The 25,982-nt window shown below is 40.6% G+C and overlaps 1 protein-coding gene across 1 annotated transcript in view; it reads right to left on the bottom strand.

Moving 5' to 3' along the window:
* Positions 1–419: 419 nt before the first annotated feature.
* mlxip (MLX interacting protein) overlaps positions 420–25,982 on the bottom strand; it is an 88,004-nt gene continuing 62,441 nt past the window's right edge. Inside the window, exons 10-17 of the mRNA XM_059988205.1 lie at positions 25,813–25,919; positions 16,968–17,187; positions 13,749–13,870; positions 11,426–11,542; positions 5,910–6,037; positions 3,889–4,012; positions 2,768–2,897; positions 420–1,984 (exon numbers count right to left, since the gene is read on the bottom strand). Of these exons, the coding sequence (XP_059844188.1) occupies positions 1,863–1,984; positions 2,768–2,897; positions 3,889–4,012; positions 5,910–6,037; positions 11,426–11,542; positions 13,749–13,870; positions 16,968–17,187; positions 25,813–25,919 (1,070 nt within the window). The 3' untranslated portion in view covers positions 420–1,862. The remainder of the gene's footprint in view (positions 1,985–2,767; positions 2,898–3,888; positions 4,013–5,909; positions 6,038–11,425; positions 11,543–13,748; positions 13,871–16,967; positions 17,188–25,812; positions 25,920–25,982) is intronic.

Raw genomic sequence — 25,982 nt, 5'->3', positions numbered from 1 at the left:
ACCAGGTAGAATTTTCATCATGAACCAACAAAGCACCTTGTTTTTTAGGATAGTTTTGAGTCACTTACCAAAAAATGTCACTTATGAATAAAACTTCAACTTGGTTTGGCTAAACTATTGGACAGAAATGAGTGCCTGGGCATTTGAAGGATTACTGTAAAATATCATTGTGGTTATGTGCACAAGTGTAGGCAATTGATGTACTCTTCCATTTACAGAGTTTGCAGATGACAATGATAAAAATTTAGAACTACAGATTTCAGGAGGACCTGATCATACTGATGAAATATAGAGCAGATACAATTTCACACAGCAATGTATGACATGGCTCATTTTAGCAGGAAAATTTTTTGGAGGCAATGCAAACTAGACGATACAATTTGAAAGAATGTGCAGAAGCTTAGAAAAACTAGGATATGAAAAGGTCAAATGGTTTCTATTTTATTTTATAAAATATAAATGAAGCTTTAATACATCATGGTTCTAAATAGAACAATCTGTCGGTAGGTCTGGAACCCTAAAACAATTATGTACACCAATCAAGTTTCAGATTTTGCACAAATTGTTTACAGAATCTACATTGAATATCACTTGATTTTCTGTAGCCCCATATAATCACAACAGAATTAAAGTTGTCCGTCACATCATTACAAAACAATTTAATTTTCTGCAGAGATCTTTTTTCTTTAGGCAACAACGTAACTGTTCTAACAAATGTGCTTGCTTATCCTTTCACAAGAGAATCCATGCACCGACCATTATGACACATTACCTATTCAATGTTATTCATGCCAGTCCACTGGTAGAATGCAAAAACATCCGCTTTTACACCAACTAAGTATTGTCTTTGGTTTTTAAAGTACAATCTTCATGTTTTATAGAAAGCTTGCTAAGAACAAATCAAAAGGATAGGACTGAGGCATTGGAGTTTCAAAACAAATTGTTGGAAGTATGCAAAAAATATCACCCTTGAGGTGATTTCCCTTAAATAAATTACACATTAATTATTTGAAGAGCAATTTACAAAGACCTACATTGACTGATTTTATAACTTGAAGCTTTAATTTACTACAAACAACATTTTATTGTTATTTATAGTATTTGCAGTTTATATGTACCTGAGTGTTACTTTTTTCTTGATCATGAGACCAATGGACAGAAGAGGGATGCTGAATTATCAACAGACAAACCTTCTGGTTTTTCTTTAGGAGAATGCATTCCTATGCTCATTTTAATAAAAGGGAAAGTAAAATCAACTGCAAGGAAGGGAAGATTTGAAGTTAAAAATTGAAATAAGTATTCATAATCAAAATTTTAGAAACAAACGAAGTAAGGAGAGAATAATAATTAAGCCTATCCTTAAATTTCACTATCAATAATGCTAGAAGTAGCAGGCATACATTATTCACAAAGTACTCAACATTTCTCCTCTCTTCTTCCTTACCCATGAACTATAAGTGACACAGGCTGCTGCATTACACCAATACTTTCTGTTAAGTGCAGGAAAAAAAGACTAAATATTGCTTGTGATAAAAGAAACTGTAATGTATCAAACAGGAATTCTAGCATGCAGATATCAACACTTATAGGTAATATTGGGTTCACTGATTATGGAATTTATCTTTAGCGGTTAATTATTATTGTTAAATCAGAAAGCTTAATGAAGAACAAGTGTTTAAGACCCAGTAGTTAACTTTAAGTTGCCCAAATTTCCAGATCACAGCTTTAAAAATCTTTAAAGTGCAAAAGTCACAGAGAGGAAGAGGGATATGAAAAACATCATGTCATTCTGCTCGTTCCAGAAGGACCATCTTCAACCATGAGACTTCCACATTTCACAGGGATGCCACCAGGAGCAGGTGCTATGATTCCCCACTGCTCTTACTGACTTGACTGACAGCTTGAATTGCTTGTTCAGGTATCAGTGATGGATCAGTCAAAATGGATGTGGTGGTACTAAGATGACGAAGTGTGTTCAGAACCACTAAATCAAATAAAAGGAAACTGCCGTTAGATTTATGATTTATCAAACCTGTAACAATCACTCAACTGCCTAACAAAACGTCAATTCAAGACTTTCTTTGCAAGGAATGAAATAACGACAAGCTTCCCAGACACGAACAATGTAGGCAGAAACAAGCAAAGATAAAAGATCTTTCACATTCTTATGACAATGTTTAAATAAAACAACAAATCCACATCTATCTGCATATACAGAGCAAGTATATCAATTTGATCAACAAAAAAAAATCTGCTGTAGTTTTGACTGTATCTTTTCAAAGGACAAATCCAGTTACATAAGTATTACTGCAATAATCCTTACTCAATTTCCCTGCATTTTCTATAAATCTTAAAGGCCAAAATATTTAATCAAATTATGTCCAGTTTATGGTCACATCTCTTTGCTGCTGAAGTCCAGACTGCTCCATCACATCTCTGACTAGCATTCTGCGTGTATTCCGCTTAGCTTATTAATGTGTTTCTATGGCCACATTAATGGTTTCTACAACTAGTCAAATTATATACCTGGTGAATGGTGCCTCCCTTCACCTACTCCCTCCCCAGGATAATCATGGAGGGATATTTAGCAAGAATAATGCTGTTGAACATCAAGGGCAAATGGCTCATGCTCTCTAATCGGAGATCGTTGCTGTCTGCCATACTAGTGCTGCTCTTACTCTTTATAAATCAGTTCTTCCATTCTCAGACCAGGAAAAAAATCACGGCACAGCTTAAATCAGCTCTTCAACTCTGGCAGCTGACTTACTTGGTCGAAGAACCGGTAGAGAGCAATGCTGATCCACCCAGGAAAGCGTCGACTTGCATAAATCATCTACACTTGTACTTGTAACCATGGTATTGAAAGAGTCAAACAAAGGCTTAATAATTATGCTGAACTGAATTGTGAGTTAAGGGTCACTAAACAATAAAAAACTCATAACTTCATTCAATGAATTCTTTACTTCTATAATACAACTGCACTAGCTGGAACGTTCTTGCAATCAGCCATATACAGTACTACAAGCAAATCTGTAGCACTTAGCTGACTGCTGACATCAGGGTGGCGGAGACAGAGTAAGATAAGGTAGTGGGCCAACGAGCACATCAGAAATGACATCAGGTTGTCTATAACTGGGAGTCATGTACACGAGGCTGAAAGCTGGAAGGAGGAAAGGTACACCCTTCAATGTTCAAACACTTTTAAGGTGTCCTGTAGGGTTGTGAACCCAAAAGGAATGCTTCTTTTGAAGAGCTGTTTAACGGCTAGAAACGCAGAAAGACAAAGACGCAAAGTTATTTACATGTCTGGTTCCAAGTCCAGCAAAACCATTGTAAAAAGTTATAGTAATTCATTTGTCTTGGATGAAACTTATGCTCAAAAATTTTCATTCTTTTATCATGATTTGCCTAATTTTGGATCAAGTTCAAGTTTAGCTATCATTCAACCATACATAAATGCAGCTAAACAAAACAGCGTCACTCTGGGGCCAAAGTACAAATAACAGCATCAACAGTCACACACAGTACAAGCACATATAAGACAGCAAGCACATACACTGTATGAGATAGTAGTAAAGTACAGTCATACAAAACAAAAATATACTACAAGCCCCCATGTCCACGACTGTTGTAGCAGTCTGCTGTTAAGCACAATATAGCTTGTCTTCTGTCAAATGAACACTGGGGGGCAGCAGTGACTCCTGCGTGGAGGCTGCACCACACCATCTCCAGCACTCTGGTGGAGTGCCCAACTCCGCCACCTCCCCCGGGTGGCTGCCAACAGGTGACACTGCAGCCTAAGGCTTGATTGACAGCTCACTGGAAACTCTACCCCATGAAACCCCATGAAACAAAAAATCTGTTAACTGGCAGCATTAAAAAGGATACAATCCAGAACTTCCAGTTCTGATGTGTTCTTGATTTGACATACTCATCGAACATTTCCCGCATGTGATCAGACCGTTGCTGTGTTACTGGAACACCAGTAGCAGGAAGCTGCTGTTGACAGATACTGAAAAACATTACAGATTACTATCAATTATTGGGTTAAGATTACGACCTTAACCAATTTCTATTGTAACACATATACTGTCAAAACTGCTGGGTACCCTCTTTGGAATGTTTATGAAGCAAATAAATAAGCAACATAAACCAGGAAAGGCCTACGATGCATCTTTAATCTGTACAGTTGAATAGTATCAGCCAAGCCATAGATAGAGATGAAGAGGAAGCCTTAATCTCAATACATGAATCATTCAATGTGGTTTCCACCCCCTTATCATTATATCAGCTCTATGGAGTATATCTGAATACCTCAGCTGAACTTGATTTTTACTTTGGAGAAATACCAAAGAACCCAACATGTTATAAGATGACAGGACAGAGAACAGACAGGCATCAACACACAAAGTATCAGTGAAGTTAGATTATGCAAGCTAAATGCAACAGGTGTAACTGTTTCTTCCAAACCTCTGGACAAGAGTTAAAGTTTACCACCACTTACAATTAAGTTTCTTCACATAAAGAGAGAATGAGTAGGAGTTTGCTAGACAGAGCTGCTGTTTTGCATTTACCACCAGAAACAGGCCTTTCAGCTCACGTGTCCACATGACCTCGAATACCTATCTATAACTCTTCCTAAATAGCAGACCTTCGCCCACAGCCTTCTATGCTTTGGCGATTCAAGTGCTCGTCTGCACTTAAGTATTGACATCCAATCACATAGTGCATTCCTTACCCCAACCATCCTCTGCATGAAAAAAATTCCTCAGATCTTGTACACTTTACCCTAAACCTTACGAAAACACAATTAGAAAAGAATCAGAAAAGTTATAACACAAAGGGAAGCTCATGCACAAAGTCTTTGGAGAGGAAAGGAACATTGAAGCTGAAGTGGCAATTTATAGAATGGATTTGTTTTAAGAGAAAGGGAGATAACAGAAGATTTCAAGGAGAGACAATAATAATGGACAGATTTGGCTACAGTATCAGCCAACACGGGGTAGTAAAGGAAGTAGGCCTTGAACAGTTTTGTGGGAACTAGGTCAGGATTAGTCCTAACCAAACAGAGGATTCAGGACTAGGAATGAAAATGGAATGGAAGTTTGGACCTGTGGGCTGGGGACAGCTCCAGTGTGGTCAACTGGGTGGTGATAAATGAAAGCCTTGCCCTTGTAATAAACAGGGAAGGGTGGTTTTCAATAAAATGGAGTTGGAAGTAGAGTTGGACGCAAATATTTTTTGGTTCTCAAGTTGACATGAAAAAGTGAATAGTTTTGGCTGATGACAGCAGAGCTAGACAGATGTATTAAAATGAGCAGAGCAATAAATCCAAACAAAAGGAATTACAGGAATACGAGAGAAACTGCAGATGCTAGAAATAAATAAAAACACAAAATGCTGGCAGAACTCAGCAGGCCAGACAGCATCTATGCAGGGAGGTAGTGACAACGTTTCAGGCCAAAACCCTTCATCAGGAGTGAAGTAACATGGGATGGTCGGGGGGGGGGGGAATAAGAAGTGGTGGGAGGGATAAAGTAGAGAGCTAAGAAATGATAGGCTGGAGGGAAATGGGCTGGGGGAAGGTGGAGAATTATGGGAAATAAAAGAGAAAGAAAGGTAGGGCTGGGGGGAGATTGTAGTGAGGGGGGAAAAAAAAGAGAGAGAAAAAGAACCAGACTAAAATAATAGATAGGGTTGGGGGCATTACAGGAATACTTTATTCTGTTTAAACTCCATTTGACCTGATGTTTGAAAGCAAGTAGTTAGTGAGATATCTACTACAATATGTCATATTGTAATTATATTCCATGGAGTAGTAATCAAGAAAGTAGTCATTAAAACCATGCTCGAGTGCTGTACTAGACCAATAGATTTTTTTTAATGAACAACCACCACCGTTTACCTACCTGATTGCAATATTAAGCTCTTCAATCTCCTCCCTGAGACGTTTTGCTTCATCTTGCAACTGCGCCCTCTCCTGCTGCAGCTTTGCAATGTATTCCACTGTCTTCTGCAGTGTGACCGCATTGCTAATCTACAAGAAAGAATACAAATGTTTTCAGTGAAAATACAAGATGAATTAATATAAATTCTGGGAAATTTCTGAGTTTCCTCTTTTTAAACCCATTCTTTTTACTTTCTGTGTTCTCCTATCCAGTTTAGCAGAATGCAGGAAATAAGAAAAGCTTGCATTAAAAAATATATCTTTGCTACCTTTATTTGAATCACTAGAGCTGGAAACTCTTCACAATCAAATGCTAAGAAAGGCACGCCCATCCAAATACAGAGTATGCCTTTTGTGTACACACCACTTGCGAGCACACCGTTCGCTCCCAAGTGCAAAACATCTACCAGCTGAATCTAACCAACACTGATTATTAAAGAAAGTACGAAATCCAACTAAGCCAGAAAAATGACAAACAACTTGGGCTGAACAAGAAGCATACTGGCAGATTCAAGGAAGGAAGACTTTGCATTATTGTACATTGCTCTATCATACACCTTCTGAGATCCCTATGTGTTGCTGACAATGGTAGACAAACCAGCTGTAAGTGCAGCCAGGCAAGTGTGGAAAGCTGTAATTGTAGCTAGTGTGCCAATTTTGTTGAAGGTGAAGTCACAAGCCAGTACTGCCCCAGGCTTCAATAATCCACTTCAGGCTAGTGAGAATGAACATTGACACACCTGGCAATTTGTCTGACTTGCCAAAGTTCAGTAGGTGTTGCCAAGTAACTATTACCTAGCTCTTTACACAGAGCCTGGCACTCATCCCTAAAGACAGGAATGTGGGACCCAGATCAGAATTAATATTTGCAGATCTGACCAGTGTCTGCAGCAATCCATCAAACTCCCACACTGTAGGAAGGAAGCGATTACACTCGAGAAGGATCCAGAAAATATTCACGAGGATGTTGCAGGGAGTGGAGGGCCTGAATCACAAGGAGAGACTGGCTAGGCTAAGACTGTTTTCCCTGGAGCAAAGGAAGTTGAGGATCATCTTCAGAGAGGTCATGGCGCCATGAGGGGCACAGATAAGATAATGGTCACTGTTTTCATCCCATGGTAGGGGAGTCTGTAAGTAGAGGACATTGGTTTAAGGTTAGAGGAGACCTGAGGAGCCAAGTTTTTCCACATGGAAGCTGGTGAGTACTATGGGACAAACTGCCAGAGAAGGTAATGGAAGCGGTTACAATTACAACTCTTAAAAGATATTTGGGCAAGTTAGTGGATAGTAAAGTTTTAAAGAGATATCAGTGAATGGGACTAGCTCAGGAAGACACTTTGGCCAGCATGAATGAATTGGACAGAAGCACAAGTTTCTGTGCTGAAGTAACACTGACTAATCACTGACAGGGGACACCCCTGTATCTGATAGGGAACACCCCAATCTGTCAGTCGCTAAAGATGGTTACAACAGGGGTTTGAAGGTACACCAGTATGACTACAATAGATCCTCTAGTGGAATCGAAGGCAGTTGATCCTCGTCACAGGCAAGTGACATAAATCAGGTGTTTTCTCTCTCTCTGCATGACAGTATTGAATTGAAATACCAAGTCAAGACAACAGGACTGCAGAGGCGATTAGTCAACAAGTGCATCATCTTAATACTCAAAGTGATATTAGCTGTTTATTTCTATGTATTTAGCGACACAGCATGGTAACAAGCCCTTCTGCCCATCGAGCCTGTGCTGCCCAATCACACCCATGTGACCAATTAACCTACCAACTGGTAAGTCTTTCGGATGTGGGAGGGGACTGGAGCACCTGGGGAAAACCCACTCTGTCATAATATGCAAACTCCTTACAGATAGTGGCAGGCGTTACTGGTGCTAAATAGCGTTATGCTAATCACTACTAGCCATGCAGATTTGGTTTGGTCCTGACTTTTGTGCATTCTATGGAAGGGGCATATCGAGATTATCAGTGGTAGAGGAGTGGTAGCACATGAACAATGCCAGTATAAAAATTTAGGTTAGTAATTTTTCTTCAGAGTTTAAAGGAGCTGGCTCAGTTGTAAAGTCAAAACTTGATAACAATATTTGGAACAGAAGGTGGTACTGAAGCCCCTTTATATCCCACTTGTCATGCACAGATCATGATCACCAAAAACGAAAATTGCAAGCCGATCTAAAACAGTGAATAGACAAAGGGAAAATGGCACAGTACATTTCCAAACGAGAATGTAACTCCTGAACAATGCTGACTCCCAAGACATTTAAGAAGGTATCGTGGGGGTTGGTGGGGAGTTGTATGATGGCACAAAAGCAAACGATAATAGGCAATAGCACTGGCGGGAAATAGAGAGACTTCCACTTAATCAGTTGGAATTTTTTAGGAGTAGCAGGGCCTGATGATAACTTCCAAATAAATATCCAAGTACACTATTGGAGCAGGATTCTTCAATGAAGCAGCGATCAACCTGGACTGAGAGGGCCTGTCTTTCCACCTAACACAAGGCAATGCCCCTTGCTAATCCATACCACCACGCTGGCCATATTAGGTAGCATGCAGGCAGCTATGCAGGAGTACTGCAGGTAAATTACCATGGCACTCTGCAGTAAGTTCCTTGTTACCCCGTAGCAATGTGCTCTCCAGGATGAGGAACAAATAGAAAAGCAGAAAAAAATACAGGATAAAGGGGAAAGCACTTCCCGAGTCCAAGTCCAACTTAGGGAGTCAGCTCCACAAAGTTTGCCATGTGAGATTTCCTTCTAGTTGACCGTGAATGACAGTCCACCATTCATACTTACGGCTGTTCATAAAGGGATCCAGATTCATAAAGAATTGTAAAACAACACACGAGAAGCCCATATTTTGCTGACAATGCCTGGTATGGGAACTGTACTTCCCTCAATCACAGGACTCTGCAGAGAGTGGTGCGGACAGCCCAGCGCATCTGTAGATGTGAACTACCCACTATTCAGGACATTTACAGAGACAGATACAGAAAAGTCCCAAAGGATCACTGGGGACCTAAGTCACCCCAACCACAAACTGTTCCAGCTGCTACCATCTGGAAATGGCATTACAACATTAAAGCCAGGACCAAAAGGCACCGGGGACAGCTCCTTCCACCAGGCCATCAGACTGACTAATTCACACTGATACAACTGAATTTCTATGCTATATTGACTGTCCTGTTGTACATGCTATTTATTATAAATTACTATAAATTGCACATTACACATTTAGACAGAGACGTAATGTAAAGATTTTTACTCCTCCTGTCTGTGAAGGATGTAAGTAATAAAGTCAATTCAATTCACTTCACCCCCAGAGGCTCTTAACTGGAGAAGACCTTTGCAGGCAATGTTAACCAGAGATGGGATATGGTGGTGGGAGTTGAGTGGAAGTTGGTCAGACACTCTAAATTGGAAATTTCTGTCAATTCCTCTGGTAAGTGCTTCTTGCCTTCAACTCTCTCTCCCTAATTGTGACGTGCTGGAGGCTCCATTACAATTATCAAACGAAAGTGATATTAAATCCAGATCTTACCTCCAGGTAACTGATAATCCCTATAAATAATGCAAGTGTAGTCTGCTGTGAGTGTTACATTGCTATAATTCAATTCTGCCAGACAACCAATAGTTGTAATTGATGTTATCTATGTGCATTCTACTTTCTTGCATAGGACCATCGTGCATATAGAAAAAAAAGATTAAAAACATAATGCATTCTGTGATTCACGTTGTTTGAAATCATAGACCCAATTAACAAAATCTGAGCTGCACAAAATCTGCCATTTTGATTATTCATCACAGATTTTACCTCAATCATACATTTCTTAATAATTATCCAGTTACATTTTCATAACTGGGTATGTGTTGTCTCTGAGCCAAATTTGGCCAGTATAGTTCTTACAATTGCTCAGATCTAAATCCAACTCTCAAACTATATGCTTAGAAAGGACGCTTCCTGATTTACAAAAGACCTATAAATCCAAGCAGTTTCTCAAAATGCATTTGTTAAAAGAAACGTAAAGAACCTCCACCTTTAATAAACCCAGGTAAACTAAAAGAAAAGAGATGTTAACCAATTCGACGAGACCAGGGAGAGTAAAGCAGTAAGTAGGATCTGTGTCTTCACCATACTGTTTAGTTTGAGTCCCCCATTTTGGATTCCTAGCAAAAGAATTGGAATTATTAACAAAGACAGAAAGCAGTGTTCAGTGCTTGTGATTCCTACATGTGGATTCAATTGTTGAGCCATTTGTTTCTCATTCCAGCCTGCAAGGTACAGAGATGGTGGCACGGTGCAGTTTGCAGCGGCCTCTCCAGAGATGATATCTGTTATTTGTCAAACGAGGAGCCATGCACAATCCTAATCTGATGAAAAACAAGACGTGGGAGCACAGAGGAACATCTGGAAATCTCCAGGAAGGCCTTCTTCGTTGCTGTTGCTGTTTTGAGGTCTGGGTCTCTGCTGGGAAGAACAGGCCCCCAGTCCTCGGGGTGGCGTTGCCAGTGGCCGGTGACGGGGGCGTCGTAGTGCGCTCGGCAGAGGATGGTGCTCAGAGAGGCTGTGCCTGAGGCTCGGAGATTGGACAGACTCGGAGTCCGCTGCAGTCAGGGCGCTTTCATTGTGTGCTGTGCCTGCGAGGCTGAGTTGGGCGGTGCCATGGAAGTCCATAGCACGGGTATTCCCTTCTGCTGCCTACGTGGGATGATGAGTCTATCAGGACCCTGAGCACTTGTGGAAACTGTGTGGTGGTTTCTTTCAAACTTATAGTCTTTTAACATCTTTGGACTATTTTTACTGTGCCCATGGTCTGTTTTTTTTTTAACAATTATGGTATTGTTTGCACTGTTGTAACTATGTGGTTTTGTGTAGGTCTTGTAGCTTTAGTTTTGGCTTTGTTGGGTGGTAGAGTTGGTCTCCTGACTTGGTGTGTCTTGTTTCATCTGGAGGTTTTGGAGCTCCTTTCTGGGGAACGCGCTAAGATGGTAGCGCGATATTAATACGCAGCAGCCTCTCCAGACTCTGGATTTGGGGATTGCCAAACGTTATTTGGATTTTCTGCTGTAGTCTGTTTTGTCGTGTGCTTTTGTGATATCTTTCTGGAGGAACGTTGTTTCATTTTTTAAACTGCATTGCAGTTGTGGTTTCTAAATGACAATAAATCGAAATTCAACTCAATTCAATACAAACTGCCGTTACCCCAAAAGGGGATCAACCTGCTACATTTTGCTGCTCCTGTGCCATAAAAATAGATCCAGACATAATCAGTAATAAAGTTTTTAATAGACGCAAACTGCCTTTTAATATTTCTCATCCACTGAGCCAGAAGAGATCAGTGACCTGAATACTAACAGTTTAACAACTCTCAGAAGTTCTCTGATTTGCTGAGCACTGCTGGCTGTTTGCTTTTGTCTATCCCCTGATAAACAGTTGAAGAAAGAGATGAAATAGTCAACCAGCTTACCGGCTTTATGTTGGACTGACATTTTAAAGTGGTCACAAGGTTATGAAGAGTATCAAAACCCATTTTGATGTTAAATCGTCTTTTCTGTTCTGCAGAAATATGGGTCATTCTTCGACTCTAATGTAAAAATAAAGCAATATTATTTTATTACAACTATATTAACTAATGCTCATGAGACTAAAACAATATAGGTGAAAACAAAGGGAAAAACTAGATTTCTTCAAAGCATACTTGCAATTTGACAAGGGTTCTTTACAGCACCTCCCAAACCCAAAATGTGTATATGTACATATCTGATCAGCATATATGAGGAGGATGTGGAAATGACGGGAAAGAGTGCAGAAGAGATTCTAGGACGTTGCCTGGGATGGAGAACTGTAGTTATAAAGTTATTTATTTTCACTACAAAGTAGGAAGCTAAGGGGTGACCTTACAGAGATCATAAAATTATGATGGCAGGCAGGGCAGTCGAGGTATAGAGCAGGGGTTCCCAACCTGGGGTCCACACACCCCTCAGCTAATGGTCAACGTGGAGAGGTCAGCGAGTTTGTAAATCTGGAGAGAGTGAAGGATTTTCAGAAAGGAAAGGGTGGGGCTCCCTTGGGGGGGCAGGGGTTTTTTGGACAGGTTGCAGAGCAGTGCACTGAGACACCAGGCAAAGTTATTTGATTCCAAACAACTGGTTTATTGATTACGAACACAAGAAAATCTACAGGCGCTGGAAATCCAAGCAAAACACACAAAACTCAGTAGGTCAGGCAGCATCTACGGGAAAAGAATAAACCATTGACGTTTCGGGCCGAAACCCTTATTATTGATCATTAGATTGTCTTCTTGGTACTTCCCACTCCCTAACCTCCCCTTCCCCTTTCCCCAAACATGATTCCCCTCTCCCTGCCCCTTCCCATTCTCAGTCCACAACAGAGACCCATATCAGAATCAGGTTTATGATCACTCACGTCACAAAATTTGGGGGTTTTGTTTGCGGCAGCCGTACAGTGCAATACATAAAATTACTGTAGTACTTTGCAGAAGTCTTAGAACCCTCGCTATATATAGCCCTTTTGCACAGTACAGTATATCCACTTCCTGACATTCAATCATCTGGTAAAGCTGATGTAAAGTGCAAACTTATCATGGGCATCTAAAGTTTTCCAAAAAGCAGGATATACAAGGAAACAATAAGGGGATCTTGGCCATGACCTATATTTTTCCTCATTGGTTCATTTTACTCCAGATATTTAAGTCTCTCACAAATTATGGTGTTAATTGTTTAGTTTTTGCACTTATATTAAAACCAAGCCAGTGAGTTTCTCAATGCAACTCTCCACCCAAACACCAAAGCAATTAGACAAAGATCACTAGTGGAATGCCAACTAGATCAGTATTTCAAGAAAGAGATAAACAGAATGTAATTAGTTGGAAAATTATTGAAAAGCTTCTCGAAGACTACAGGAATGCAGAAGGAGTAGCACACTTAATGACTGCTTTGCCATGGAGTTGAATACTTTCCAGAAACATAACAAGTAACACAGGAGTGATGCTACATAACAAGGCACCGTTAGGTTATCAAAAGATTGGGCCGTCAGTCCAGTTAACCAGCTAAGATAGTAACTAATTCATGGCAGTCTGCCTGATAATGATGAAGAAGAACTTCGTTCTTGGGTTCAAGTCTGTGGCAAATTAAATACTAAAGAATTCCTTCATTTCAGGATTCAGTTCCTTTCAAGATACAGTTAAGATATTTAGGGTCAGTGACATGCACCAAGCAATACCTTCAGTATTTTGTGTGTTAGCTACTTTCATTTAGGAATGCTTCCTGATTTACATACTTTTCTGCTGCAACCACCCATTGGAATCTACAAAGTAGAAGCCAAAAGCACATTCATTTTAGATACATTATTCTCTAATTCCCAATGTCTCTGGTCTGAGCGGAAAGGAGCAAGAAAATCCAAATAAAGATCAGAAAATTACCTTATTTTCTTTATAGTGCACCAATATAAAGACATTCTTATAAACCAGCTTAAACTTCATAGTTAGTTTTAATTACTGCCTGCTGATTACTTGCTGAACACAAATGTTCCTAAAATAGTCCTGCAGTGGCAAGAAGACAGGAAGCCTGAACGTAGACATGGACAAATTAACAGTTTCTGATTCACATCCAGTAAACTAGACACAGCAGCATCTGGAGGCTTTCAGACTGACCTCGAGCCAGTGTCCCAAAATCAGGCCGAGTACATGTAAATTGAGGAAGGAAGACTTAAAGCACAGACTTGAAATTAAAAAAAAACTACTCAAAAAATATTTGGAATTTTTTTTTTACCTTAAACACTACAACTGGCTGCTCTGGTTTAGATATTGCAGAATTGTTTATGGGAGACTGTGGGCTGGGAATTCTCTCTGATGATGCTGGTGACCCTTGACCTGAATTCTGGCGCTCCCGATCTGATTAAAAAATTAAATTTGAATGTGAATATTGTTCTAATACACTGTCACAACAAAAATAATGGTAACATCTAACAACAGTACAATTTTTATTAATAGAGACAGTCCCCGAGTTACAAATGTCCAACTTACAAACAACTTGTACTTACAAACTGAGAAAGGAGAACACCGTCTGCCATTTTAAGTCGTTGCCTTTGACACTGTGTTGAGTGTGTAACTTTGTATTTGGCTTAAATTTTTCTTAGCAAGATTCACCCTGACACCCCCCCCTTTCCAGTCAGCACCACCCCCACTTGTCCCATTTAACGTGTCTCAGTGCAGTGGACTTTAAGACCCGGGGGAGATCACTGCAGCTGAATCTGCAGTGTTTCTGTTCTGTTGACGGAAAATGATCACCATTGAAAATAAAGTGGAAATAATAAAGCGATTGGAAAGAGTTGAAACGCCATCGGTCACTGGAAAAAGCACAAGGCTACAGTCGGTGGACGATCGAAACAATTTTAAAGAATAAAGTGAGAATAATGGAGCATGTGAAAGACCCTGCCCGGATGAAAGCTACAATTATTACTAAGCAATGCAGTGGTTTAATTATTGAAATACATATTTTTAAGGTGTTTTAAATGTACGGCTTTCCGTATATATTAAGACAAACGTTTGACTGACGCTAAATAATACCAGATTTACCTGTTCCAACTTACGTACAAATCCAACTTAAAGACGGACTCAGGAACAGAACTCATTCGTAACCCGGGAACTGCCTGTACATTAACATAATAGATACCTGACACACAGATTTAATTGATGCCAAAGCTGGGGATAGATAATTCAGGGTAATGGTAACTTACTGAAGCTGCACCATAATATCTAAATTATGCTGTGTCTGTTGATTCAAAAATGGACCCACTATGGTGAAGCTTTTCAAACTGAGACCATCTCCAGACATATGCAGCATATCAGTGAAACTGGGCATCCAAGCCTAAGTGATAGATTTGGAGGGTCAAACTGGTCTGCAAACTTCATTGCCTGATTCAATGAGAATCTACAGCAATGGGCTCCAGTCTCACTGGATTCAGCAGCATTGTGCTGGGCAGCAACCACTCACATTCTGTAGCAAGTCGGAACTGGCATTGATTTTTCTTAAGTATTCATTTTAATGGGCTTTGTAGGACATAGACTTAAGGAAGCAAAGCATGGTATAAACTTAAATTTTTAATTAACTATTTTGTGTTTGCAAATTACTATTAAAAGATAGACTAAATTTTAATACTTTTAAATAGCTGTCTGCACTGAGCTCAGAACTCTAGGCAGTGGCAACATGATTCAGTCCAATCAGAATGGCCAAATATAATGAACAAGAAAATGCAGGAAACACAACAAAATCAATGAAAGACCACACGCAAGATAGGCAAACAGTGTGTAAAAAGAGGACAAACTGTGTAAATGCAAAAGAAAAACAAAGTAATACTAATAATAATCATAAACATCGAGAACATGAGATGAAGAATCCTAGAAAGTTAGTCCCTGGATTGGAGGACCAGTTCAGTGATAGGGCAAGTGAAGATAAGTGAAGTGAGTGAAGTTATCCACACTGGTTCAAGAGCCTGATGGTTGAGGGGTAATAACTGTTCCTGAACCTGGTGCAACACGTACAAGCTGGAGGAACTCAGCAGGTTGGGCAGCATCTGTGGAAATGAGGCACCTAGTGCTATGGGTCCTAAGGCTCCTGTACCTTCTTCCTGATGGCAGCAGTTAGAAGAGTACATAGTTTCAGTGGTGACAGATGCAGCTTTCCTGCAATAGTACTCCATATAATGGGGGAGGGGGGCTTAACATGTGATGGATTAGGCCACATCCACTACTTTTTGCAGAATTTTCCATTTACGGGCATTGGTGTTTCCATACCATGCTGTGATGCAACCAGTCAATACACTCTCCACTACCACACATCTATAGAAGTTAGTCAAAATTTTAACTGTCATGCCAAATCTTTGCAAAACTCCATGGAAGCAGAAATATTGCTGTGCTTTCTTCGTAATTGCACTTATTTGCAGGGCCCAGGACAGATTCTCTGAAATGATAACACCAAGGAAGTTGAAGTTGCTGACCCTCTCCACCTCTGATCCCCAAAGAGAACTGGTTCATGGACCTGTGGTTTCCTCTTCTTGGAATCAATAATCGGCTCTTTGGTCTTGATTACATTGAGTGAGAGGTTGTTGAGGCACACGCAGCCAGATTTTCAATTTCCCTCCTATATGCTGACTTGCTACCACCTTTGGTTCAGCCAACAACAGCAGTGTCATCAGCAAACTTAAATATGGCACCGGAGCTGGGCTTAGTGAAAGGTGTAGGGAGCTAAGCACACAGCCTCGTGGAACATCTGTGCTGAAAGGAAATTGTGGAGGAGATATTGCTGCCAATTCAAACTGACTGGGGTCTGCGAGTGAGGAAATCAAGGACCCAATTGCACAAGGAGGTTAAGGTCTTGAAGCTTATTGATCACCTTTGAGGGGATGATTACTCTGGATAATTAATGTGGTCAATGCATCATAAGGGTGTTCATGATCATGTTTTAGTAAAGAAAGCATGTGAATATAGGAATGTAAAGAAATGTGTGCAGAGAATTAGGAGAATCAGGAACAGTTACTACTTCTGAACTCTTGTACAAAGGGAATAACTTCACTGAACTTCACTTGTAACATTATTGATACGTTCCCACTTTGGACTCACTTTCAAGAACTCTTCATGTCATGTTCTTGATACTTATTGCTTTTTTATTTATATTATTGTTTTTCTTTTGGAATTTGCTGAGTTTGTTGTCTTCTGCACTCTGGCTGAATGGCCTAGTTGGATGGTCTTTCATTAATTCTGTTGTAGATTTGTTGAGTATGCCCATTAGAAATAAATCTCAGGGTTGTATATGGTGACATATATGTACTTTGCAGAAAATGTAAAACTGTACACAAATAAACGTGTAACTATGTTCAATGCATTGACAAATATTGAATTTCTTAAATTCCCTCTGCTTCCCTTACTTTCCCTTTAAACTACATCACTGCAAAAATGCAACATTCAAAACCAAAATCAGGTAATTGCTTACTTGTAGGTGTGGGGGAAGGTGCCTGCCTGTTGGAGGACGGAGCTGTAATTTGTTCTGTTTTGGGCTGCAATCGAACTGTACTCGGGACCACACTTGCAGCAAACAGATGAGGCATGGCTGACTTCCCATGCTGTGGAGTCTGTCGGGATGTGTTCATCATTCCTGGCTGTTGTGCAGGGCCAACTAAAATACTGTGATGGAAATCCGTTACACCCGAGGCCTATAAGACAAGGCATTAAAAGATGCTGATATATAAAACTCAATAATATTGCCTTAAAAATAGATGTTGAAATAGACCAAGTTAAAGCAATATTTTCTACAGATTTCTGACATCGTAACAATTAAAATCCTGTTGTATTGGTTGTTTATAAATATTCATATAACTATGCAACACTACCTTATTAATAATGCACCTGGAATCAATGATTATTTTCCATTAATACTACATTTTTGATGCACAAAATAGATGTACGTAAAACTTCAGTAATCTGCTATCTATGTTAATTCTCTCCATGCCTTGTGCAGTAACCTTGCTGTTTCTTTCAGCAGTTGCCTGGTTTTTACGAGGCTGAGTTGCTAGCTCGATGTTCCATCCAGCATAGGTGGAAAGTGTGCAAGGAGCCAGTCAGAGTCAAACCCAGGACTACTCACCTCAAAGTCTGGAGCTGATGCCACTACACCACCGGCCAATCTGTTATCTTCCTACATGAAAATTCTGACCATTTGGCATCTAGTTTATCAAATGCTGACTTCTTGTACTCCTACACACTTGGCTCCTGATTTGTGGGCGTCCACTGATCAGGGCTCTAGTTCCCATGCTCTCTTTAAACTTATCTGGTCTTTGTGCTCCATCAAAACTTACTTGGCTCTATAACTTGCACTCACTTAAAACTTACCAGGGCCATTTGTTTATTGAGATTTTCTTTAGCTGCAATGTCTGTTCTTTGCTTAAAGAGAAGGACTGTAATAAATTGAACAGTATAATTCAATTGATTAAGATTACATAAAAAGAGTAAAATATTCAAGATGGCATGTGGGATGTAAATAAAAATAGAGGCAATAGGGACTGGCATTCAAATACACATTAAAATAAACACAATATATTGAAATTTAGTGCTATTATTCTACGAATAGGTAATGTCCATCAGAGCATTGTGGTATGCAAGCTAGCAACTCATGCTAGCAGGATAGTTATCTCACTTTTATTATAATTTATTTTGGATAATTTGAATGAGATTTTTCGTTCAGAGACATGTGCAGAATGGAACCCCAGCTGAGAAGACAAGATTAAGCATCAGAGCACTAAGAAACATTACTGGACTATTTAGCCTTTAAACCAGGGGTTCCAACCTGCAGTCCACAAACTCTTTGCCTAATGATATTGGTCCATGGCATTAAAAAAGTCTTGGAACCCCTGCTTTAAACTCTTCTGCTATCCAACTTACTACAGATGTGGTACTGTAACCTCTATGTCTTTTGCGACAATTCTCGAGGGGGGTCAATGTCCTCAAATGCTAGGAATATATCTAAAAGACTAAATGTTTCCTCTAAGCTAAGTGTTAAATCTGCACCTGCAGTTTTTTTTCTCTCAAGTCTATTTTTGGTTTCAGTAGAAACTGAAAGTTGCAAATTCCCCCACCTACTAAACATTACCAAAGGGTCAGTCTTTAGGGTATTTTAGATTTGGATTTCAGGGAACACATGACAGTTTTAACCTCCTCATCATGTTTTGGGAAATCTACCCTCCAAATTATTCTAAATCTTCCCTTTTCAAAGATGTGAAACCACATGTTTCACAAAAGCATTTGATTGACATACATCCGCAGCTGCAATAATTTCACCTATGTGGTTAAATTGTGATAAAACCAGGTTCTTTTCAAATTAACCATATTTGAGGAAACAGAAAAATTACCTTTCTCTGGTACAGATTGGAGCAGAATGGAAAAAACTATTACATTTTTTTAAAATACCTTGGGGAGTACCACAAGCTTTTAAAAAAAATATATATAGACACCAGTAACTCTCAATACAGATTTTAAATATTTCCTAGTAAGAACTTTCATGGAAGATGGCACCACTAATTTCCCAGTATTTTAGGGAATCGAAACTGTATTGAAAAGGAGAAATTAAAAGAGATTAATAGGAGTTTAAATAAAATCACAGTGAAGAAATTAACGGGATTGAAAGCCAGTAATAGAGAAAGTAGCTTATTCTTTGGTTGTCATCTTCCGAAATTCTAAAGACTATGGGACAGCTCCTGTAATTTGGAGAGTGGCAAATGTAACCCTACCATTTAAAATTGAGACAGTGAGAAAAGAGGGAACTACAACCAGCAGTTCTAGAGTATGACAACTAGTGAGGTGCCTCTAGGACTAGTGCTTTGCAGCTGCAGAGCATTGAAAAACTATTCGGTCCCCACAACTATTTTCATATTTTATTGTCTTATTTTCTATATTTAAATGATATCAAAGTAGGGCTTTTTCGAGCCATCCACAAAACATCATGTGAAATAACAAGATTTCAAAACCTGTCAACAATTTCCTAAAAATTACAAACCATATCCTTTTTTGATAATGTTGATTCAAAAATGTCTTCATGTATATGGCAGAATAAAAATCCTAGGTTAGGTAAAAGATATTTACATAAGACTAAAAAGGAAGGTGGATTGGCATTGCTGAATTTGAGATTTTATTATTGGGCAATTAATATCTGATATTTGAAATGTTGGTTATGGTATTTGGATTTAGCGCTTAGTCCTCATTGGGTAAATTTGGAAACCAAATCTGTACAAGGGTACAAGATGCTGAGTTCTGCCAGCATTTTGTGTTTTTATTTATTTCCAGCATCTGCAGATTCACTCGTGTTGCCTGCACAAGGGTTTTCACTGGGTTCTATTTTAGGGACTTCTCTTCCCTTTGCTCTTTCTAAATTGCATAAACAAATTGACAATCCGATAGTTAAATACACTCTACGCATATGGTTTCATTTTCGGAAATTCTTTGGGTTAAATCAATTTGTTTTCAATTCCTATTATATCTAATTTCTTTTTTCATCCCTCTATTATGGACCAAGCCCATTTAGCTTGGAAATCTAAAGGTATACGATGATCTTCCGATATATTTTTGGATAATTGTTTCATGTCTTTTGAACAATTATCTAATAAACATAATTTGCCTAGATCCCTTTTTTTTTAAAAAAGATATTTGCAGATTAGGAACTTCCTAAACACTACTTCCTACCCTTCCAAATCTGGATTCTATGGGTATTTTGGAGAAAATTTTAGAATTAAATCCTTTTCAGAAAGGTGCAATAGCAAATGTTTACAATATAATTATGAAAATATGTTCAGAGGTTTCTTATAAAATTAAGAATGATTGGGAAAGAGAACTTAAGTTTATTATTCCTATTGAGAAATGGGAAACAATTCTTCAATTAGCTAATTCATCCTCTATATGTTCCAAACATTCGCTGATACTGTTTAAAGTTGTGCACAGGGCTCATATGTCCAAGGATAAATAAGCTCGTTTTTATGCCCATATAAATCCTATATGTGACAGATGTCATTCTGAGTTAGCCTCACTAACTTATATGTTTTGGTCATGTCCATCTTTGAAAAAATATTGGTAAGATATCTTTGATATTATTTCTACGGTATTGAGTATTGAGTTACAACCCCACCCTATCACCGCAACTTTTGGTTTACCGATTATAGAGTCCATTCATTTATCTTCTTCAGCTTGTCGGATGATTACATTTCTTACATTAATGGCTAGAAGATCTATTTTGTTGAATTGGAATGAGATTAATCCCCCTACCACATTTCATTTGCTTTCTCAAACTATGTTATGTTTAAATTTGGAAAAAATTAGAAGTGTCATATATGATCCTTTTATTAAATTTGAAAAGACTTGGAGGCCATTTATTCAATATTTTCATATGATGTAATTTGACCTTTTTCCAAACCTATTTCTTTCTGCTTCTGATTATATACATGTAGAGAGGATCGGAGTTGATGACACTTATGATTTTTTTTCTTCTCTCAGATATTATAAACATCCCATGTTTCTTTTCTTTCTCTTTTTTTTAAGTTAGTGGTGAGCTTGTTAGAGTAGTTTCTTTTTAGTTTTGTTTGGGGTATAATTTTTTTTTTCATATTGTTATACCTGGTTTTCTTGTCTTGTACACATTATATATGTATCATGCATGATTTTGGGAGACTTAATTTTTTGTACCTATTGTTTATATATCTTTCTATGTTAACTTTTAATTTTGTAATCCCAAATTATGTATCAATTTTTGTTATCTTAATATGTTGATATTAATAAAAATATTGAAAAAGAAAGAAAAATTATAAACCAAAATTGTAAGGCTGAAACACTATTCATCCTCTTTCTAATTACATTGCTAACTTTCCTCAGGTGCAATATATTACCTTACCAGCTCACCCAATTTGTTGTAGAAAATTGGAGGATCACCTGTTTTCAATAAGAATAAATCCCCCTCTCTCTGCAAGTTCCAACAGTATGGCAGATTTTGAACAGACCAAACCAAAATGAAGATAAAAGACCATTCAAGATAACTGGAGTTAAGATGGTGCTAAGTGGTAACTCCTTTGCTTGCATCTTTGCAATCTTCAGGCAGAGCTTGTAAAAAGCAATGAAACAGATTTTTTAGCATTGTAAACTAGCGTGTTGTTATGTCTCCTGCTCGCTGTGAAAATGGTGATACTGTGGCGACCCATTTCCTGGCACATCCGAACCGACTCACAATTAGATAGCCTACGGGGGTTTGCGAGCACAGAGCTTTGGAGCCTCTGCGCCATGGGGGGGCAGGTTGAGGGAGGCTTAAAAGTGAGGCTGAAGTTTTCGAATAAAGTTTTTTCCTTCGACTGCGGTTACCGACTCCGTGTCGTAATTTTAGCGCTGCGTGTAGCACACCGCTACAATTGGTGACCCCGACGGTCCAAATGATTTTTGGACCAGAAATGACCGACGCCGCCTCTGTTCATGCGGTTTCGTTGAAACTGCCGGGTTTCTGGACACAGCGCCCGAACCTATGGTTCCAGCAAGCCGAAGCCCAATTCCACGTTCGCCAGATCACCACGATCAAAGGCCTTCAGGAATTCGTAGGTATGGTCAATTTCTACCGCCGCTTCCTCCCTTCAGCTGCCCGGATCATGCGCCCCCTGTTCGCCCTGATGTCGGGTCCGAGCAAGGACATTACCTGGGACGAGGAGTCCGCCGCCGCTTTCGTTCAAACGAAGGAAGCTTTGGCGGACGCCGCAATGCTAGTACATCCCAGAATGGTCGCCCCTACCGCCCTCACAGTGGACGCATCAAACACGGCAGTCGGTGGGGTGCTGGAGCAACTCATCGCAGGTCGCTGGCAACCCCTGGCGTTTTTCAGCAAACACCTACGACCACCCGAGCTGAAATACAGTGCTTTCGACCGGGAATTGTTGGCGCTCTACCTGGCAATCCAGCATTTCAGGTACTTCCTAGAAGGTCGGCCCTTCACCGCGTTCACGGACCACAAACCGCTTACCTTTGCGTTTACGAAAGCGTCCAACCCCTGGTCGTCCCGCCGGATGTCCGGCACGTCTCGGGTAAGGACAATGTCGTGGCGGATGCGCTCTCTCGCCCTACCGTTCATGCCCTTTCCCAAGGGGTAGACTTTGAGGCACTGGCAGAGGCGCAGCAGGCAGATGAGGAGATTCCGAGTTACAGAACCGCAGTCTCCGGTTTGCAGCTCCAGGACCTCCCCGTAGGCCCGGGTGAGAGGACCCTACTCTGTGACGTCGCCACCGGCCAGCCCTGCCCCGTCATCACGACAGCCTGGCAGCGCCGCGTTTTCGACTCCATTCATAACTTGGCGCATCCCTCCATCCGGACAACTGTCCGGATGGTTTCCAGCAGGTTCGTTTGGCACGGACTCCGCAAACAGGTCAGTGAATGGGCCAAAACGTGCTTGTACTGCCAGACGGCCAAGGTGCAGCGGCACACCAAAGCCCCACCGCAGCAGTTCCATCCTGCCCACCGGCGTTTTGACCACATTCATGTGGATATCGTGGGCCCCCTGCCAGTGTCGCGCGGAGCGCGGCACCTCCTGACTATCGTGGACCAGTTCACAAGATGGCCAGAGGCGGTCCCGCTCACCGACACCACCTCCGAATCTTGCGCCCGAGCCCTGATCGCCACCTGGATATCTCGCTTTGATGTACCAGCCCACATTACCTCCGACAGAGGCGCCCAGTTCACCTCCAGCCTGTGGTCAGCTATGGCCAGCCTTTTGGGGACTCAGCTGCACCACACCACTGCCTACCACCCACAGTCGAACGGGCTAGTGGAGCGTTTCCACCGTCACCTGAAGTCGGCCCTCATGGCCCGCCTGCGAGGAGCCAACTGGGCGGACGAGCTTCCCTGGGTCCTACTCGGCATCCGCACAGCGCCCAAGGACAACCTGCATGCCTCGTCGGCCGAGTTGGTATACGGCGCGCCCCTGGTCGTCCCCGGGGAGTTCCTACCAGCCCCAAGAGGGCAAGAGGAAGATCCCGCAGCAGTCCTGGGCAGACTACGTGAGAAGCTCGGTAACCTGGCCCCCATACCCACTTCACAGCACGGGCGGCACCCGACCTACGTACCCAAAGACCTACAGAACTGTAAGTTTGTGTTTGTACGAAGGGGCGGGCATCGGCCACCGCTGCAGCGGCCATACGAGGGGCCGTTTATGGTGCTCCGGAACAACGGGTCCACGTTCGTGCTGGACGTTGGGGGGAAAGAGGAGGTTTTCACGGTGGACCGCCTCAAACCGGCCCATGTGGACCTGGCGCAACCGGCCGAGTTTCCGGCACCTCGGCGCAGAGGCCGACCTCCCAAGCAGGTTCTGGCCCAGACTGTGGACATTGGGGGGTGTATCGCCGGTTCTGGGGGGGGAGGGGGGTTATGTGGCGACCCATTTCCTGGCACATCCGAACCGACTCACAATTAGATAGCCTACGGGGGTTTGCGAGCACAGAGCTTTGGAGCCTCTGCGCCATGGGGGCAGGTTGAGGGAGGCTTAAAAGTGAGGCTGAAGATTTCGAATAAAGTTTTTTCCTTCGACTGCAGTTACCGACTCCGTGTCGTAATTTTAGCACTGCGTGTAGCACACCGCTACAATACCTCTCTCCCCCTTGCGAAGGAGGGAGAGAACCTGTAGGTTGCCAATTCCTGGATGAATTGTGAATATTTAATTTTTCATTTTCCCTAAGAAGCATGTAAGGCCGTAAGAGATAGAAGCAGAAACAGGCTATTTGGGCCATCAAGCCTACTCTGCAAGATTTTTGAATATTCTCTCCTTTTAGAAAATAGTGTTTGCTTTTATTTCTTTTATCATACAACCATACATTATATATTCCATCTTCCACTTCTTTGTCCGTTCTCCAAATCTGTCGAGTCCTTCTGTGGCCTCAAAACTACCTGCCCCTCCACGTATCTTCATATCATCCACACACTTGGCCACAAAGCCATCAATTCCATCATCTGAATCTTTAATCATTACATAATAGGCTAAATGGCTCTTGAGGATTAAACAGCAATATAAACCAACCAGCACAACTTTCAAGGAAAGTTAGGAACAGATCCCTACAAGCTAGGCTACAAAATACCATTTGCATCTATTATTTCAATTCAAACTGCACATGAAAATATATTACCCATGTTTTGAACTATTTGCTTTCATCTCCAGTGAAAACCTGCCAAATGGGAAATCAGACCATCCATTTCCTGTTGCAATAGGCCCTAACAGTGGTGTTAAATTCAAATTTTAAAGAGAAGGAAGTGAGTCTATAGGTGATTTTAAGAGCAGCTACTGGAAAACTGATTTTGTGTTTACTGACTCCACGTTCTGAGTGTGGGAGTGCATTTTAACTGAGAGATAAAGGACCGGTTATGGAGGAGGTTGCATTTCATTGTCCTAAATGAAATGTTCAACATAGCAATCTTTTAAAGCAAGAAATGTAAATTATTTATCCCTGAATTGTTGTTAGGGCAAAAAGCAGGACGTACTTAGCTCACCAACAATAGCCAAAATCCAGTTCCAAGGCTAAAGAGATGTGTATGTTCGTGTGTTAAAAAGGAGCAAACATTTTATAAGCAACAGCATGTTCTTAAAGTGTTGTCAAAAATCACAAAGTGTTGCTTAGCACCCAGGTGTTTTGCATTCAATTCTACATTTAAAAAAGATGGGAAGACATCACCAAATGCTTAGAAGAGATTGAGTGAAATGCACAAGAAAAGTAGGACTTTGGTGAGAGACAAGAGAAGTAGACTGTCTGGCAGAAGAGAGTTGTGGGGATCAAGTGAAAGTACTCCATTGAATGGCTACAATGGGATAAATAGAGGCAAGGAACAGATACACTGTCCACTACCATTGCAGTCTCTTTCTCTGAATGTGCCAAAATAACAACTTATTTCCAACTGTAAAACTAAACAACCATCAGCATACAGGTTTAAGATTAATCAGCAAAGAAACCAGAGGCAAGGTCAAAATATTTTGAAAAATTAATTCACCCATTGCACCACAGATAATAATCTCAAGGAAAGATCTAACAAAAACACAGACGTGTGACTTGACATAGTTGCACAGATCTGAGATTGACTGCTTTGACTGCTGAGGGAGCTTTACTGTACATCAGACTGAGTTGACAAAATTAATTCTCTCTGCTGAGCAATTTGTTCCATTATTTATCTAAGTAAATTATTTTCGATTAGTTTTTTAATATTATTTATAGAATTAAAATAGGACCATCTTAAACTTGTTTTAAGCCATCCAATTCAGAAGAAATAAAATCCCATAGGCAACTTACGGTGGCAATGGCAGCTGGTGTGATAACAACACTGGGTTGGGTAACTCTACACGTCAGTACACCTTCAGCTTTTATATGAGTTGGGGTTACAAGAACTGCACTGGAGCCTGCAAAAGAAAAAAAAATATATAGCATTAAACCTAATTTATACAATGTGGGAAAATAATCTG

The sequence above is a fragment of the Hypanus sabinus genome, chromosome 13 (assembly GCF_030144855.1).
Source record: "Hypanus sabinus isolate sHypSab1 chromosome 13, sHypSab1.hap1, whole genome shotgun sequence".
Lineage (NCBI taxonomy): Eukaryota > Metazoa > Chordata > Chondrichthyes > Myliobatiformes > Dasyatidae > Hypanus > Hypanus sabinus.
This window is presented reverse-complemented; position numbering and strand designations above follow the sequence as displayed.